Source organism: Podarcis tiliguerta (genome assembly GCF_965153285.1).
Source record: "Podarcis tiliguerta genome assembly, chromosome: 8".
NCBI classification, from domain to species: Eukaryota; Metazoa; Chordata; class Lepidosauria; order Squamata; family Lacertidae; genus Podarcis; species Podarcis tiliguerta.
Genome location: NC_139541.1, coordinates 70,977,116 through 70,991,333, shown reverse-complemented (window position 1 = coordinate 70,991,333; position 14,218 = coordinate 70,977,116). Strand labels below are relative to the sequence as shown.

General features: G+C 44.5%; 1 protein-coding gene across 3 annotated transcripts in view; it reads left to right on the top strand.

Annotated features, from left to right (window-relative positions):
• Nucleotides 1–14,218, top strand: part of LOC310684726 (uncharacterized protein) — a 58,972-nt gene that overhangs the window by 1,449 nt on the left and 43,305 nt on the right. The window contains exons 3-16 of one of the 3 annotated variants that reach the window (XM_083456216.1): nucleotides 859–915; nucleotides 1,429–1,452; nucleotides 2,021–2,068; nucleotides 3,221–3,268; nucleotides 4,067–4,099; nucleotides 5,387–5,464; nucleotides 5,909–5,938; nucleotides 6,235–6,261; nucleotides 7,527–7,550; nucleotides 8,013–8,039; nucleotides 9,121–9,153; nucleotides 10,115–10,141; nucleotides 11,755–11,772; nucleotides 13,636–13,683. In XM_083456216.1, coding sequence (XP_083312342.1) covers nucleotides 859–915; nucleotides 1,429–1,452; nucleotides 2,021–2,068; nucleotides 3,221–3,268; nucleotides 4,067–4,099; nucleotides 5,387–5,464; nucleotides 5,909–5,938; nucleotides 6,235–6,261; nucleotides 7,527–7,550; nucleotides 8,013–8,039; nucleotides 9,121–9,153; nucleotides 10,115–10,141; nucleotides 11,755–11,772; nucleotides 13,636–13,668 — 507 coding nt within the window. In that variant the 3' untranslated portion in view covers nucleotides 13,669–13,683. Of the gene's footprint in view, nucleotides 1–858; nucleotides 916–1,428; nucleotides 1,453–2,020; nucleotides 2,069–3,220; nucleotides 3,269–4,066; nucleotides 4,100–5,383; nucleotides 5,465–5,908; nucleotides 5,939–6,234; nucleotides 6,262–7,526; nucleotides 7,551–8,012; nucleotides 8,040–9,120; nucleotides 9,154–10,114; nucleotides 10,142–11,754; nucleotides 11,773–13,635; nucleotides 13,684–14,218 lie in introns of those variants that run through there. The other 2 variants (XM_083456215.1, XM_083456217.1) reach the window with 2 other exon arrangements.

Genomic DNA, 14,218 nt, shown 5'->3' with positions numbered 1-14,218 from the left:
CCCTCACTTCTTTAACAGAACCAGGCCTGTTCTGGGCTAGAATTAGCCATCTTCTTCCAGGGTCCTACTTGATCAGACCAAAGACCCATCTAGTCCAGGATCCTGTTCTCATGAGGCCGATCAGATGCCTTTGAGAAGCTCCAAAGCAGCGCATGAGTAGAACAGCAACTCTCCACACTTGTGATGCCCAACAACTGAAGCCCTTATGGCTAGTAGTCACAGAAGCCTTAGCCCCCCACGAATTTGTCTAACTCCCCTTTTAAAGCCATCCATGCTTCCAGCCAGCACTACATCCTCTGCTAGCAAATTCCATGCTTCAACAATGCACAGGGTGAAGCATCCTCATGCTGGGGAGAAGAGTGGGCTAGAAAGGTTGCACTCATGCTCCTCTTGTGGGTTTTCATGAAAAATAAAATTCATTTTATATTTTTATTTTAAAAGAAGGCATTCCACCTCTTCTCACCCTGGGCTGGGATGGTCAGCTTACAGGATCCTGTCAAAAGCACTGGACCTGCTTCAGCTTTTATTTTCCTCCTGGAAAGGGCTTTTCCTGGAACGATCAGTTTTTGTGCAAATAAATTTCCACATGGAGGCAGCCAAGGGCTATAGATAGGGATGGAATTTCCTGCAAATCTCAACAGCAAGCTTATCCACACTGATTTTTGGTTTTGTTGTGAGGATGTCTTTAAGCAGAGGCTTGACAACCATATGTCAGGAGTGCTCTGATGGCGTTTCCTGCTTGGCAGGGGGTTGGACTCGATGGCCCTTGTGGTCTCTTCCAACTCTATGATTCTATGATTCTATATAAGGCGGGCAAGGAAAAGGACTGAACCACCTTTCTCTCTTGATCTTTTACAGGTTAGTTATTCGGGCCCAAATGTACCTCCTCCACCTCCGCCTCAGCCTCCTCCTCCAGTAAGTATGAGAAAGTTTTCTTTGGGTCATTGTGACTCTGTGCTATGTGGTATTAAGCTGCATAGCTCAATATATCAATTGGTAGTACCTAATTCAGGGGAGGGTGTTTATCAGAGGGTGCAGCTGGAGCAAGGTCTAAGGTGGTCTCTGTCTTCATTCTGTTCTCTTAGGTTGCTTATACACCATGCATATAAAGCAAATTCAAAGCTCACACAACCCCAAATCTTGGGAATTGAAGTATGTTATGGGTTCTGGGAATTGTAGCTCTGTGAAGGGTAAATTAAAGTTCTTAGGGTTCTTGGGTGGTATTGGGGATGTACATTTATGCAGCAATTTTTTTTGAATAATATTTGAACAGGGAGGGCATTCTGGGACAGGGAGCCACCAATGAATAGGCGCTCTCTCTCTCTCTCTCTCTCTGGTCTTCACTTGGTGTTTCTGCTTGGCATCACTGTAATTTCATTGTGAAGATGTGAGTGTGACAAATAAGCTATGCATCTCAATCTTTTTCAGGGTCCTTACGACGGCCAAAATTCGGTAAGTATGAGACGCTTCAGAGTATGGGGTATCTGACAATTTCGCTCAACTTATACACCCTCTGATAGCTACGGAAAAGGTTTTCTCTCTGACCTCCAGCCACCACACTGCAGATGGAGGGGGAATCTGAAGAATGACCTTTTCCAAGGTTGATTTGATTCCCCACCTCGTTCCCAATCTTGACTCCCCTCTTGTTCCTGATGTAGATCTTTATTTCTCCCTTGCTTGTGATGTCGATCTTCACTCACCCCTAATTCCCTGGCAGGGCACGTGGGCCATTTTGTGGTTTGGCTCAGGAGGCAAAATGTCTTGGGCCGACCCTGGCTCCAGAGCACACATCATGCTGAATTATAGCTGTTTGTGGCTTCCTGCCGCTGCATGGATGTGCCAGTACTGACAGTGGCTGGCCCCAGTTTTTTAAGGACCTGGACTTGGCTCGCCAAGATGTGCTGTGGTTCTGCTTGGTTTCCATTGTGCTTCTGTAGTGGTGATGTCTGGTGGGCAAGAGACAGAACGGAGTAACTTGCTTACGTATCTTTAAGTAATTACGTAATTACATATTTTTCAGGCCTATCTCGGTGTCCAAGCCCAACCTTGGCAGCCTCAACCTGCCTCAGTAAGTATGAGAAACTCTTCTTTGGAAGATTCTAGGTTCTTTGATATGGGGTGTTAGACTATGAGGCTTGGTTTAGAGATCCCTTAGTAGTACATGGCTCAGAAATTGAGCATTGAGAAATCAGCTGGAGCAGACTCTGAGGCAGCCTTCACTTGTATCCCTCTCTTTGCTCTCTTAGTTCTTCAGAGTTTTTGGTAATAATGGTAATGAAGGCACCAGGAGAGCCAGTGTGGTGTAGTGGTTAAGAGCGGTAGTCTCGTAATCTGGGGAACCGGGTTCGCGTCTCCGCTCCTCCACATGCAGCTGCTGGGTGACCTTGGGCCAGTCACACTTCTTTGAAGTCTCTCAGCCCCACTCACCTCACAGAGTGTTTGTTGTGGGGGAGGAAGGGAAAGGAGAATGCTAGCCGCTTTGATACTCCTTAAAGGGAGTGAAAGGCAGGATATCAAATCCAAACTCTTCTCCCTGGAGAAGGCAGGGAGTCACCATCAAAAAGGTTCTCTCTCTGGTCTCCACCCACCACACTTCAGATGGAGGGGTTGTCCGGAGAAACACCTGAGGTGACAATCTCAGTTGATACAAGAGAAGGCAGGCAAGCAGGTATTTAGGTTAGTGCTTTTAAGGGTAAGAGAAGCACTTTGAATTAAGCTTGGAAACTCATTTTAAATGGAGCGGAACTATGTAAGGATGCTTAAAACAGAGTTCACAGACCTTTTTGCGTGTGCTAGCTGCCTCCCGCACAACTCACACATGCAGTCTGCCTATAGCTGACCAACTGGTATTCAAGGAGCAGTTTATGGAGATGTGTGTTGGGCCAGAAATGAGTAACCTGTGCATCTTGATCTTTTCCAGAATTATGGTGGTGGCCCAAAGGGTTGCCATCTTGTGGTTTAGCTCAGGTGGCAAAATGTCTTGCACCGACCCTGGCTCCAGAGCACACATCATGCAGAATTATAGCTGTTTGCGGCTCCCTGTCATTGCATGGATGCGCCAGTACTGACAGTGGCTGGTCCCAGTTTTTTGAGAACCTGGACTTGGCTCGTCAATATGTGCTGTGGTTCTGCTTGGTTTCATTGTGCTTCTGTAGTGGTGATGTCTGGTGGGCAAGAGACAGAACGGAGCAACTTGCTTACGTATCTTGGTCTTTTTCAGGCCTATCTCGGTGTCCAAGCCCAACCTTGGCAGCCTCAACCTCCCTCAGTAAGTATGAGAAACTCTTCTAAGTTCTTTGATACGGGCCATCAGATTACGTGGCCCAGTTTAGTAGTTCATGGTTCAGGGTGGTCAGAAGTGCAGCTGCAGCAGACTTGCGGGGTGGTCTTCCTCTCTCTTTGCTATCAGTTCTCAAATGTCACCAGTGTGATATGAATAACGGTGCCAGGGGAGCCTCCCTTTTAAAATGTGTCAGGGAGGGGAGGTTATTGGGTTGTCCTTGTTTTTATTTTGATTATGTGTTTTGTGTTTTGATATTGTGATTTTATGTTGAGAACTGCCCTGAGACTTGCAAGCATAGGGTGGATTACAAATTTAATTAATTAAATAATAATAATAATAATAATAATAATAATAATAATGGCATTCCAAGGTGAAGAGCTGCCACTGAGGTCTCCAGTAACAGTATTGGATCCAGGTGTACTCTAAGTCCACAAGGCTGTTCTTTCAAGGGAGTACAAGCCTACAAGGTCTCCCTCATCTCAGGATTCAACTTCACCCTGTTGTTTGTCATCTAGCCCGAAACTAAACCCATGACACCAGTGCAGGGTTTGACCTGTGGACCCTGAAACCCGCCCCCATGGGAATATATGGCCCTCTGTGGTGAAAAGTTCCTCACGCCTGCCATATTTATTTATTTTTATTTCACAATGTTTATAGGACTCTTTTGATTGTTGTAAAACCTCTAGGCAGCTTGCAAACCTTAGGGAAGGCTTGTCCATATATTCAGTTCTGATTGCTGTGGGAGAAAGCAGGATCAGTGAATTTATCTTTTGATTTTCGTAGCAGGTGGGCTTGTACGTAGGCTCCCCTGGCCCGGTGAGTGTGATGACTTCTTTGACCTCCTTGTGTAATATCCCCATTTTAACTTATTTCAGCTGGGTGGATACACCCACGAACTCTTGTTCGATTTTCTTGGAAGTTGGAGCTTTCTAACTGGCATTAACAATTTCTCTTTCCCCCCCAAATCCAGAAGAATCTGCTTGAGACTATTTTCCTTGTGCAGGAATGAAATTTGTGCAGTGGGAATCAGTGTGCTCTGAGCTGACCCGACGCATCCTTTGAAACGCATAGATTAGTGAAAACACGACACAAAATACATTCTATTAGGCAAAATTGTACGCAAACGTGTACATTCGGAGGACTAGCACTAAAATACTGATTCATTTCCATGAGGACTTTTTCGAAAATTGCAAATGCGAAGTTTCAAAATTGCAAATGCGAAAATTGCAAATGCGAAGTTTCAAAAAAATGACAAGCTGATATTGACAGATTTGCCTATCCCGAACTACAAATCCCCCCTAACAGGAATAGGGACTGGGTTATTTATTTAACATCCAAAACATTTATACCCTGCTTTTCCTGATCAGATTAACTCAAAAGCTGGGCTTGTTGGAACAGGGATGGGGCAAGGGAAATGTGTTTGCAATGTCAGGGGACGTTTGGATTGGCCATGGTCAACGGCAAAGCCAGGCATCTCCCAGCTGTGCTGCCTTGCCTCATCTCACCCCATTCAACAAGCCACTGCCTTCACCCCACCACTCACAAGCCATTTCTGCATGCTGGCTTGGCCTGATGGGAGTTGGAGTCAAACAACATCCGGAAGTCGCAGGTTCCGCATCCCCACTGGGCCCTCTTTGCTGTAATAGTTTGGTAATAAACCAATCACTTCGGAGAATCTATGGTCACCCAAGTGCCCACTGTAAACCCCCTCATCCCTGGCCATTGGCCATCCTGAATGGGGCTGCCAGAAGTGAGAGGCCTACAAAATGGGAGGACCACAGCTTCCCTATCCTCGGCACAGGTGGAAGCACACCTGTCCACCAATGATTGAGTGTCATGGGACACCTGCAACAACTTGGGTTTCTGTGAACAGGCTTCTTTTTAATTTGAAAAGGGAAAGAGTATAAATTACAATTAGAGGGAGAAAGATGCGTTTCTCTCATCCATCCAATCACGTTTTATACATATGCGTGTGTGTGTGTGTAGATACACAAACACCCCATCACTGATATTGTAAAAGCTGGGAAGAGGAGGCGCCATTTGTTTTCCAGAAAGAAGTTTGTGGAAACAAAACCATCAATTCTTTCTTTCTTTCTGTAGCAGGGCTCTGGCTACTCTGGCAGTCCCGGGGCTCGTCCTTACCCTCCTCCCCCTCCTCCCCAAAACGGCTACCCCGGCTCGGTGAGTATGAGAAGTCTTTTTCTGTCTTCCCTATCTTCTCATAGAAACCATGTGAGCCGTCTGATCCTAGTCCTACCGAATTCCATGTCATCCCTTTGTCCAAACAAGTGCTGCCTAGGACCCCAGTCCAAAGCTTTGGGCAAGGGTCAATTATATAGGCTCACCCATCAGTGATCCACTGGGTTGCCAGGCCAGAGGTATCCCAGACCCTGAGACTTCAGGCCTCAAATCTGAAACCTAGGGGTGGTGAAATATTGCTTGAGGGATTCCATGGCAGCTACAACTCCTAAACAGATCTACCTGAAACCAACAAGCATGTTTAATATGCATAGGGATTGCTTCCAAGAATAAGACTGTGTTTAAGGTTCAGGGCACCTAAGCAGTTTCATTTCTGATGCGGAAACAAACAAGACCAGATGACATTTTGTATTTGTATTTTTCTAGGATGACGGTGGACAGAGTGTCGACGCATGGGTAAAATAACCTTTATTTACATGAAGTTGCAAATTCTCCTTGCGCCGGGTCTCAAATGGATGTCTAGGTCTGTGCACCAGGCACAGCTGAGTCCTGAACCAATTCAAGGGGAGCTTGAGTTGGGCTGAGATAGGCCTAGACAACTGTGGACCTGTCTGGGTAGCTCAAAGCAATCTGGGGTTGTCGGGGGAAGGGCATCGAGTGGGAAGCAGATACAAGCATTGGGCAGGGAACTGGCTGGATTTTCCTGGGAGAAGGTAGCCTCTTTGAATAACCAGTGTCTCTTTCCTTTCTAGTGGGAAGAGCTCATCAACAGTGTAGAAGTAAGTATCGAGAAGGGTCTTCTTTCTCTGGCTTTTTCATACAATCTCAGTGCTGAGAAAGAGGTTAGCTGAACAAAGAGAAGTGAAGTTGGCTCTTGGGTTAGATTGTGTGTGTGTGTTTAGCCACTCCCATCTAGCAGGTAGCATGCCAATACTTATATCAAGATTACCTGGGTCCAAATCTCAGCTAGGAAATTCCCTGTGTGACCTTTTGAGCAGCCGGGTCTATTTCACAGGATTGACATGATGATTAATAGAAGGATTAGTTAGCCTGTGTCAGAGGCTTTGTGCTGTCCAGCTGGCCATAGATAAGACTCCGGGCTCCCAGCCAGTTCCAAACAATTGATTTATTTGACAAAGTTCAAACGTACATCTCCAGCGTTTCCATTAACCTCCTTCCCCTTGTACGCAGTTGCTCCCTCTAATGTTACTTCCTCCTTTTCTGCACCCAGCATGCAAGTCTGCGAAAACTCCTCCCCTTACTTCCTCTGTGTACAGCATGACTTGTCCCAGGCTCATCCTCCTCCCCCTCTACGTCAGACTGACTGTCAGACGACAAGCTGCTGATAATCTCTTTGGGCTCTCTATAACTGCTGGTTTCTGTCCTTTCATCTTGTCCCATTTGCCTCTCCCTGACAGCCTGTCCTGAGCTTTTTGAAGGAAGGCAGGATGAAATGGAAGCACCTTCTTCTTCTTTTTCTTCTGCAATCACTCATAGCCGAGTAAGATTTTCTTCCATAAACACAGTTTTAAAAGTGAGTCCGTAAGTGACTGTGGAGGCCAATCCTGGATCTACACAGTAAGGATATAGGTTTCCCGATGGGAGTTGATCATGGTGAGGGTTTGCCAAGCATGTCTTCCTCTTAGCATGTTTCTCCCTTTCTTCCTGTGTTCAAGTGTCTTCAAGTCTTCAAAACTCATGACACCTTTGGTAAAGGCTGTTCTCCAATTGGAGCGCTCACAGGCCAGTGTTTCCCAGTTGAAATGGAATATAAGTGAATGGAAACCATCCCTTTTTAGTACTGCTGTTCAGGATTCCCTGGAGCTGTTATTTACATAAGAAAAGACCATGGGCTTCAAGTGCATTTGTGCAATTAGTATTTTGTCCAGTCTCTGGCCAAGGCCCTTAGATTCCGCAAGCAATTCTTTCTGGGGGTATGTGCGTATGAGCCTGAGCTTCTCATTTCTCTTGTGAAGCCAATAGAAACAAATGATGAATTTTACATTACTACTACTACTGCTACTAATACTGCTATTATTTGTAGAATGAGTTTGGCGGCAAAAGACAAGTGAGTATAAATCTCATTTCTCCAATTGTGAAAGCTGTAACTTGGGGAGGAAAATTGTCCATATAAGTAAAATGTCTTAAGACTTTATCAGGCTGGTAAGGGACTAAACTTTAAATGAAAAATAATGGAATGGGAATCTTGATGTGGCTGGAGGACTGGCAGCCTTCCTTAGATTTGGACGCTACTCCTGGAGCTGTGTGCAAATGGAATTTTTTTGGGGGGTGGCCAACACTTTTTTCAAGGGGGAAGGGGGAGAAAATAATGCACCTCAGACATATTTTCAGAAAATGCATCTTCTGATACATTCTGTTCCAGTTCTATGGCCTAAACTTGAAACTAAAAAGCCCATTGTGTGCTTAAGAATCAGTGTGTGCTAAGGGGTCTGGGTGCCTAGGCAGGTTCTTTTCTCATACTGAAACAAACAAGATCAAATAACATTTGCATTTTTTTCCCTTTATGTAGAGTTCTTCACAGTCAAGCCCAGGACTGGTAAAATACATTTTGTTCAATTAAGGTTGTCATTTCTGTATCAAGCTGGCACTAAGATTGTGGTCCCTTTGATTCTAATTCAACTCCCACGCTTAGAATTGTGCTCTAACAATGCAGTCCTATGCATAACCTCAGAAGCAAGGCTGTCTGCACCTTTAAAGCCAATCCAAAGCACCTTCTTTTCCTTAAAGAATTCTGAGCACTGTACTTTGTTAAGGCCTTGCTGGGAATTGCATTTCTGTGAACGGCAAACTACGTTGAGTGCGCTTTAAAGGTATAGTTTGCACACAGCTTAAGTCCCACTGTTTTCAGTGGAGCTTATACTTAGGTCAGTATCCATAGGATTCTAGGCTAAACATACTTCCCAGTACACAATCCTGCGCATGCCTATTCAGATGTAAGACCCGTTGAATTCAATGGACCTTGTTCCCAGGAAACTGAGTATAGGATATCACCCACAGAGCATCAAAGGAAAGCCACGAGAGGGAAGTATGAGGACTAGTGGTCTATTTTGGGGGAAGAGATGGAGTAGGTAAAAGACCCATGGGTACAACCCAACAAGAATTTGTGATGAATCCCCATTGAAAAAGCTCTGTATACAAATAGCTAAGAGTCCTTTGGTTTCAACGGGTCTTAGTTGTGACTTCCTTTTTGCTGGGCTGTGGCATTAGCTGTTTTAATGGTCGTCACAGTTTTGTGCTATTGTTCTTGCAAGGGTGCAATTTTGGGAAGGGTTGCTGGGACAAACATGAAGAAATGCATTTACATCTGGGATCTACCTGACCCCAGGACCCTTCCGCTGACATTCTAGATGGGGCAACTGACCCCTGCCCTCGCCTCTGCATGCAGCTTGCTAGGTGAATGTGGAACCATGTGATATTCATGTGGAAACTGGTGCTGTGAACCAATGCTGTCTGGCCAGTTCAGGTGTTGGATTTGTACACATATAGCGCTCATGAGATCTCTGGCCATTGAGCCAACTGCTCCTTTCAGGAGGAGCCTGAAATCAGCTTCTTCTTTTGCTGGAACCGGACAAGAAGATCCAGTCTCTTTGAATAACTGATGTCCCTTTCCCTTCTAGCTTGCAGGAATATTTGGAGGCAGGAGAAAACAAGTAAGTATATGGAAGGAGCTTTTTACCCTCTTTGGCTATTTTGTATAATCTCAGTATCTAGTGAAACGGGTTAGCTGAAGATGGAACATAAGTGTACACTCGGGGCCTGCTTAAACATTCAGCGGGATCAAGACCACAGACATTAATTGCATTTGTGAAATTAATATCATGTCTTAGAATCATAGAATTGTAGAGCTAGAAGAGACCCCTAGGATCATCCAATCCCCTGAAATGCTGTCCCATACGGGGATTAAACTTGCAACCTTGGCACTTTCAGCACCACGCTCTAACCAGCTCAGCTATCCAGTCTTGTTTGGGGCTACGTCCCTCAGATGCTCAGGCAATTCTTGCTGGGGATATGTGTTTATGAGCCTGAGATTCCGTGCCATTTATCATATGAAAGCCAATAGGAATGAATAATGTCTATTTTATTTTGGTTTTGGCCCTGACCACGGGTGGCGATGAGCGACAGAAGTCTCATTTCTCTCGATTGTGAAAGGTGTAATTTTTGAAGGGGGAAGTGTGCATATAAACGTGTTGAAATGTATAAAGATTACGTTGGGCTAGTAAGGGCTAAACATTTAAATGAAGCATAATGGGATAGGACTTTTGGCTTGAACTGACTACATGTAGCCGTCCTTAGAAGTGCAGGCTGCTACTAAACTGTGTGAAGATGCCAACTTGATATAGAGTAGGGAGACAAATTTACAAAGTGGGCTTCTTTTTCAAGGAGGAAATGATAAATCTCAAAAAAAAAAAAAAATCTCATGATAATCTCCCCCCCCCCTCCCAAGGAACTCTGTCTCAGCTCTGTGACCTAAACAGATTTACTTGGAAGTAATAAGCCCATTTGATTACAAAAAATAAATGTGTGTTTAAGAGTCTGTGCACCTATGCAGTTTATTTTCCCATGTGGACACAAACAAGATCAAATAATATTTTTATTTTTATTTTTTTGTAGAGTTCGTCAAACAGAAACCAAGGATGGGTAAAATAACTTTTGTTTTCCTGAGGCTGTGATTTCTGTGTCAAAATGCCACTGAGATCCTAGTTCCCTTGATTCCGATGCTGCTCCAAAGGCCATGTGTGCTTAGAACCATGCTCTAGCTATGCTATCCTATGCATATCGCCTTGGAATTAAGTCCTACTGTGTTCAGCAGGGCTTATTCCCAGGTAAGCATCTATAGGATTGCATCCTTAATATATGAATTGCTGCACAATCCTATGCATGGGTGCCTACACAGACAAAAGGCTGCGTACACGCCATATATTTAAAGCATGTTCAAACCACATCTTTCCCTGTCAAAGAATACTGGGAATTGTAGAATTAAGTTTTACCGGGAATTGTAGCTATGTGCGGAGTAAAGTTTTGTTCCCTGGACTCTTTGGTGGGGAACGTGTGCTTTAAATGTATGGTGTTCAATGGGACAGCAAACTGGGGTATACAATTTTACCCTCAGAGCATCAATGGAAAATCTCAAGAGAAAAACATAAAGGCTAGTGGTCTGTAGAGGGGAAGAGATGTGATAGGGATAGGCAAGAAAGACCCAGTGTGCACATACATAATGAGAAGTAGTGGATACAACGCATCACAAGAAATAAAAGGTACAGTGCTTCATGAAGAGCTCCCCTTGTAAAAAAGGCAAAATGTGAGCTTCCTATCTCTTAAGATCTAAACTGATTTCCATGAGACTTAGCTATGACTTCTTTCTGATGGATTTAACTTGCTTTAACTGCTTTGATGATTGCTGCGGTATTAAGTGTTCCACCCGTCCTATAAGAATTCCCCTCTTTGCCCAATGGTAGGGCTGGCCCTGGCTATTATCTGGTGTAGTGGTTAAGAGTGGTAGACTCGTAATCTGGTGAACCGGGTTCGTGTCTCCGCTCCTCCACATGCAGCTGCTGGGTGACCTTGGGCTAGTCACACTTCTTTGAAGTCTCTCAGCCCCACTCACCTCACAGAGTGGTTGTTGTGGGGGAGGAAGGGAAAGGAGAATGTTAGTTGCTTTGAGACTCCTTCGGGTAGTGATAAAGCAGGATATAAAATCCAAACTCCTCCTCCTCCTCCTCCTCCTCTTCTATTGAATACAAAGTGGGAAAGCTGTACAGTTTAAGACAGGATGGGGAGGCAGGGGCGCCAACTTGAATAAAATATTGTGGGGGGCCAGGTAAACCCCGCCCCACATGATCACATGATGCAGTGCACACAAATCATTTGAATGGGAATGCCCATCAACTTTGTAGGGCCCCGGCCCCTTCAAATATTTTATGGTGGGGAACAAAGCCCCCACAGCCTGTAGGAGTTGGCTCCTAGGGTGTGGTGTGGGTGCTTTTCTGCCCAAGTGGTTCAGGATATATGAAACCCCAAAGCGAGAAAGGCAGGGGTGGGGGAGTTGCAAGGAAAAAGTGAAGGCAGCAAATAGATGAGAATCCTCCTTTTCCTTGGAAGAAGTTGCCATAGAGGTTCCAAAATGCATGGTTGTGTGAGGCATTTCCCATCTATATGCCACTTACTGTTACAAATAAATTGTGAAGCGGTTTATGAAAACACACACAAAAAAGCCTTTCTGAATAATCTATGTTCCCCCCCCCCCCCTCTAGTGGCAAGATTTTACACCAGTAAGTATACAGAAGGGTCTTTTTTCTCTGGGTGTTTCCTATCACCTCAACATCTAATATTGAAATGGGTTAGCTGAATGGAAAGGTGAAGTTGAGTATTGGGCCAAATTACTAGCATGTCACAACTTGAAGCAAGAAACTGCAAAACATGTCACATGTAAGCTGTTCTGGTTAGAAGATGATGATGAACTTTACTAAATGTATTGCCACCCATCACCAGCCAGTCCCCGAATTTAAAATTTATAACTTAAAAGCAATTAAGGTACAGTATAGAATGAGTCCTGAAAGCATACATCACAAGGGTCAAAGGCCAAGATGAAGAGATGCATGATTAATCTTAACATATGTGAACATTAAGAGGAAAGCTTTGTTCCTGTTTGGCTTTGGAATAGGACATTCCTGGACCAAATCAGACTGGGATATTTTTTTCTCCTTGGTTGGTTGAAGGTGAAGAGAGAAGAAAACTTTGTTCTTTGCTCTTCAGTTAGGATGTTGTTCATCACGCCACAAGCTGTAATATAAAATCAGCATCATAAATGAATTAGGCAGGATTCTTTGAGAAACAGAGAGTTAAATTGGAATGATCCTCTAACTTGGGAATTGGCAGACTTTAGGCCAGGCTTCCTCAACCTTGGCCCTCCAGATGTTTTGAGACTACAATTCCCATCATCCCTGACCACTGGTCCTGCTAGCTAGGGATCATGGGAGTTGTAGGCCAAAAACATCTGGAGGGCTGAGGTTGAGGAAGCCTGGTTTAGGCTGTTGGGATCTACTTTGTTTTTACTAGAATCGCAGGAGCCACCAAACAGAACCAGGCACCAAAGACATGCACTTAGAAATACAGTCGTACCTTGGAAGTCAAACAGTTTAGTTCCCAAACGTTTTGGCTCCCAAACGTCGCAAACCCGGAAGTGACTGTTCTGGTTTGCGAACTATTTTGGGAAGCCGAATGTCCGATGGGGCTTCCAATTGGCTGCAGGAGCTTCCTGCAGCCAATTAGAAGCCACACTTCGGTTTCCGAATGTTTTGAAAGTCGAACAGACTTCCAAGGTACGACTGTAACTCCACATCTCAGAATTTGTTCTGAGCAGTAGTGGTCTGTGCAGAGAGGCAAGGGTACCGTATTTTTTGCTCTATAAGACGCACCAGACCACAAGATGCACCTAGTTTTTGGAGGAGGAAAACAAGAAAAAAAATATTCTGAATCTCAGAAGCCAGAGTAGCAAGAGGGATCGCTGCGCAGTGAAAGCAGCAATCCCTCTTGCTGTTCTGGCTTCTGGGATAGCTGTGCAGCCTGCATTCGCTCCATAAGACGCACACACATTTCCCCTTACTTTTTAGGAGGGAAAAAGTGAGTCTTACAGAGCAAAAAATACGGTACTTACCTGACCTCTTATTGCCAGTGTACTTGCACCTTACTTGGAGACTGCAAGGGAGAGGGGAGAACTGTGTGATGCAAACAAACCAGCTGAGTAAACCTGGAGCTCCTGCCAACCTCCCTGCCACCTCAACCCTCTCCCTCTGGTAAGACACAGCAATGCCATTGGCAGGAGGTCCGGTAAGCACTGTTCTGCCTCCACTTCTGGCTCCTCCCGGTTCTGAGTATAACTGCGCTCACCATCCTTCCACTCACAAATCCATCCCTGCCTCCCCCCCATCCCAGCTTCAGGTTTCTTCATTTCAGCAGTTTAAGCCAAGTGACTGTGATAAGTCTCTTTTTTCTGGTTGTGAAACTGTATGTTTTGGAGGAGAAAGTGTGCACATGCAGGGGGAAATGTGCAAAGGTTGTATCAGTTTAATTTCTCATGCGGAAGCCAATAGGAAAAAAATAACATCTATTCCCCCCCCCCTTCCTTCTTGTAGTTTGGTTTGTTCGGCAGAAGGAAACAGGTATGACAGGTTTCATTTCTTTGATTGTAATCTCTTCTCCTTGTCCTTTCTTTGGGCCAGCACCTTGAATATGTGGGCTTATGATCCATCCCTTTTATATTCATGCACATGGACACACACAGAGAATTATTGTGTCCTTTCTTTCCCTCTTCAATTATTGGATCTAAGTTAAGCATGGGTACAATGCCTTGTGCTAAGGTTGCTATTTACATATCACAAAAAAAGATGATACAGACCTGCATAATTTATTTGTAGAGTTGGAAATTAGAGATCATTTCTCTAATTTATTTGTAGAGATCATTTATTTGTAGAGTTGTAAATTAGAGATCACAATCTTGGGGAAGATTGTGGCCAGGTGGCCTGTGTGTCTGCTCCGTCTGATGTCTGTGGGCTACTTCAAAATATCCGCTTTCCCTTTTAGCAGTACTTTTTCTTTAAACTGGACTGGACTGGTTTGAGAGTCCCTCAGAAGATTGAAAGGCAACAACACAGCAAAAATACAAATTCTGTAGTTTTAAAAGACACTGTATGCAACATATTGCCACTACACTGGTGT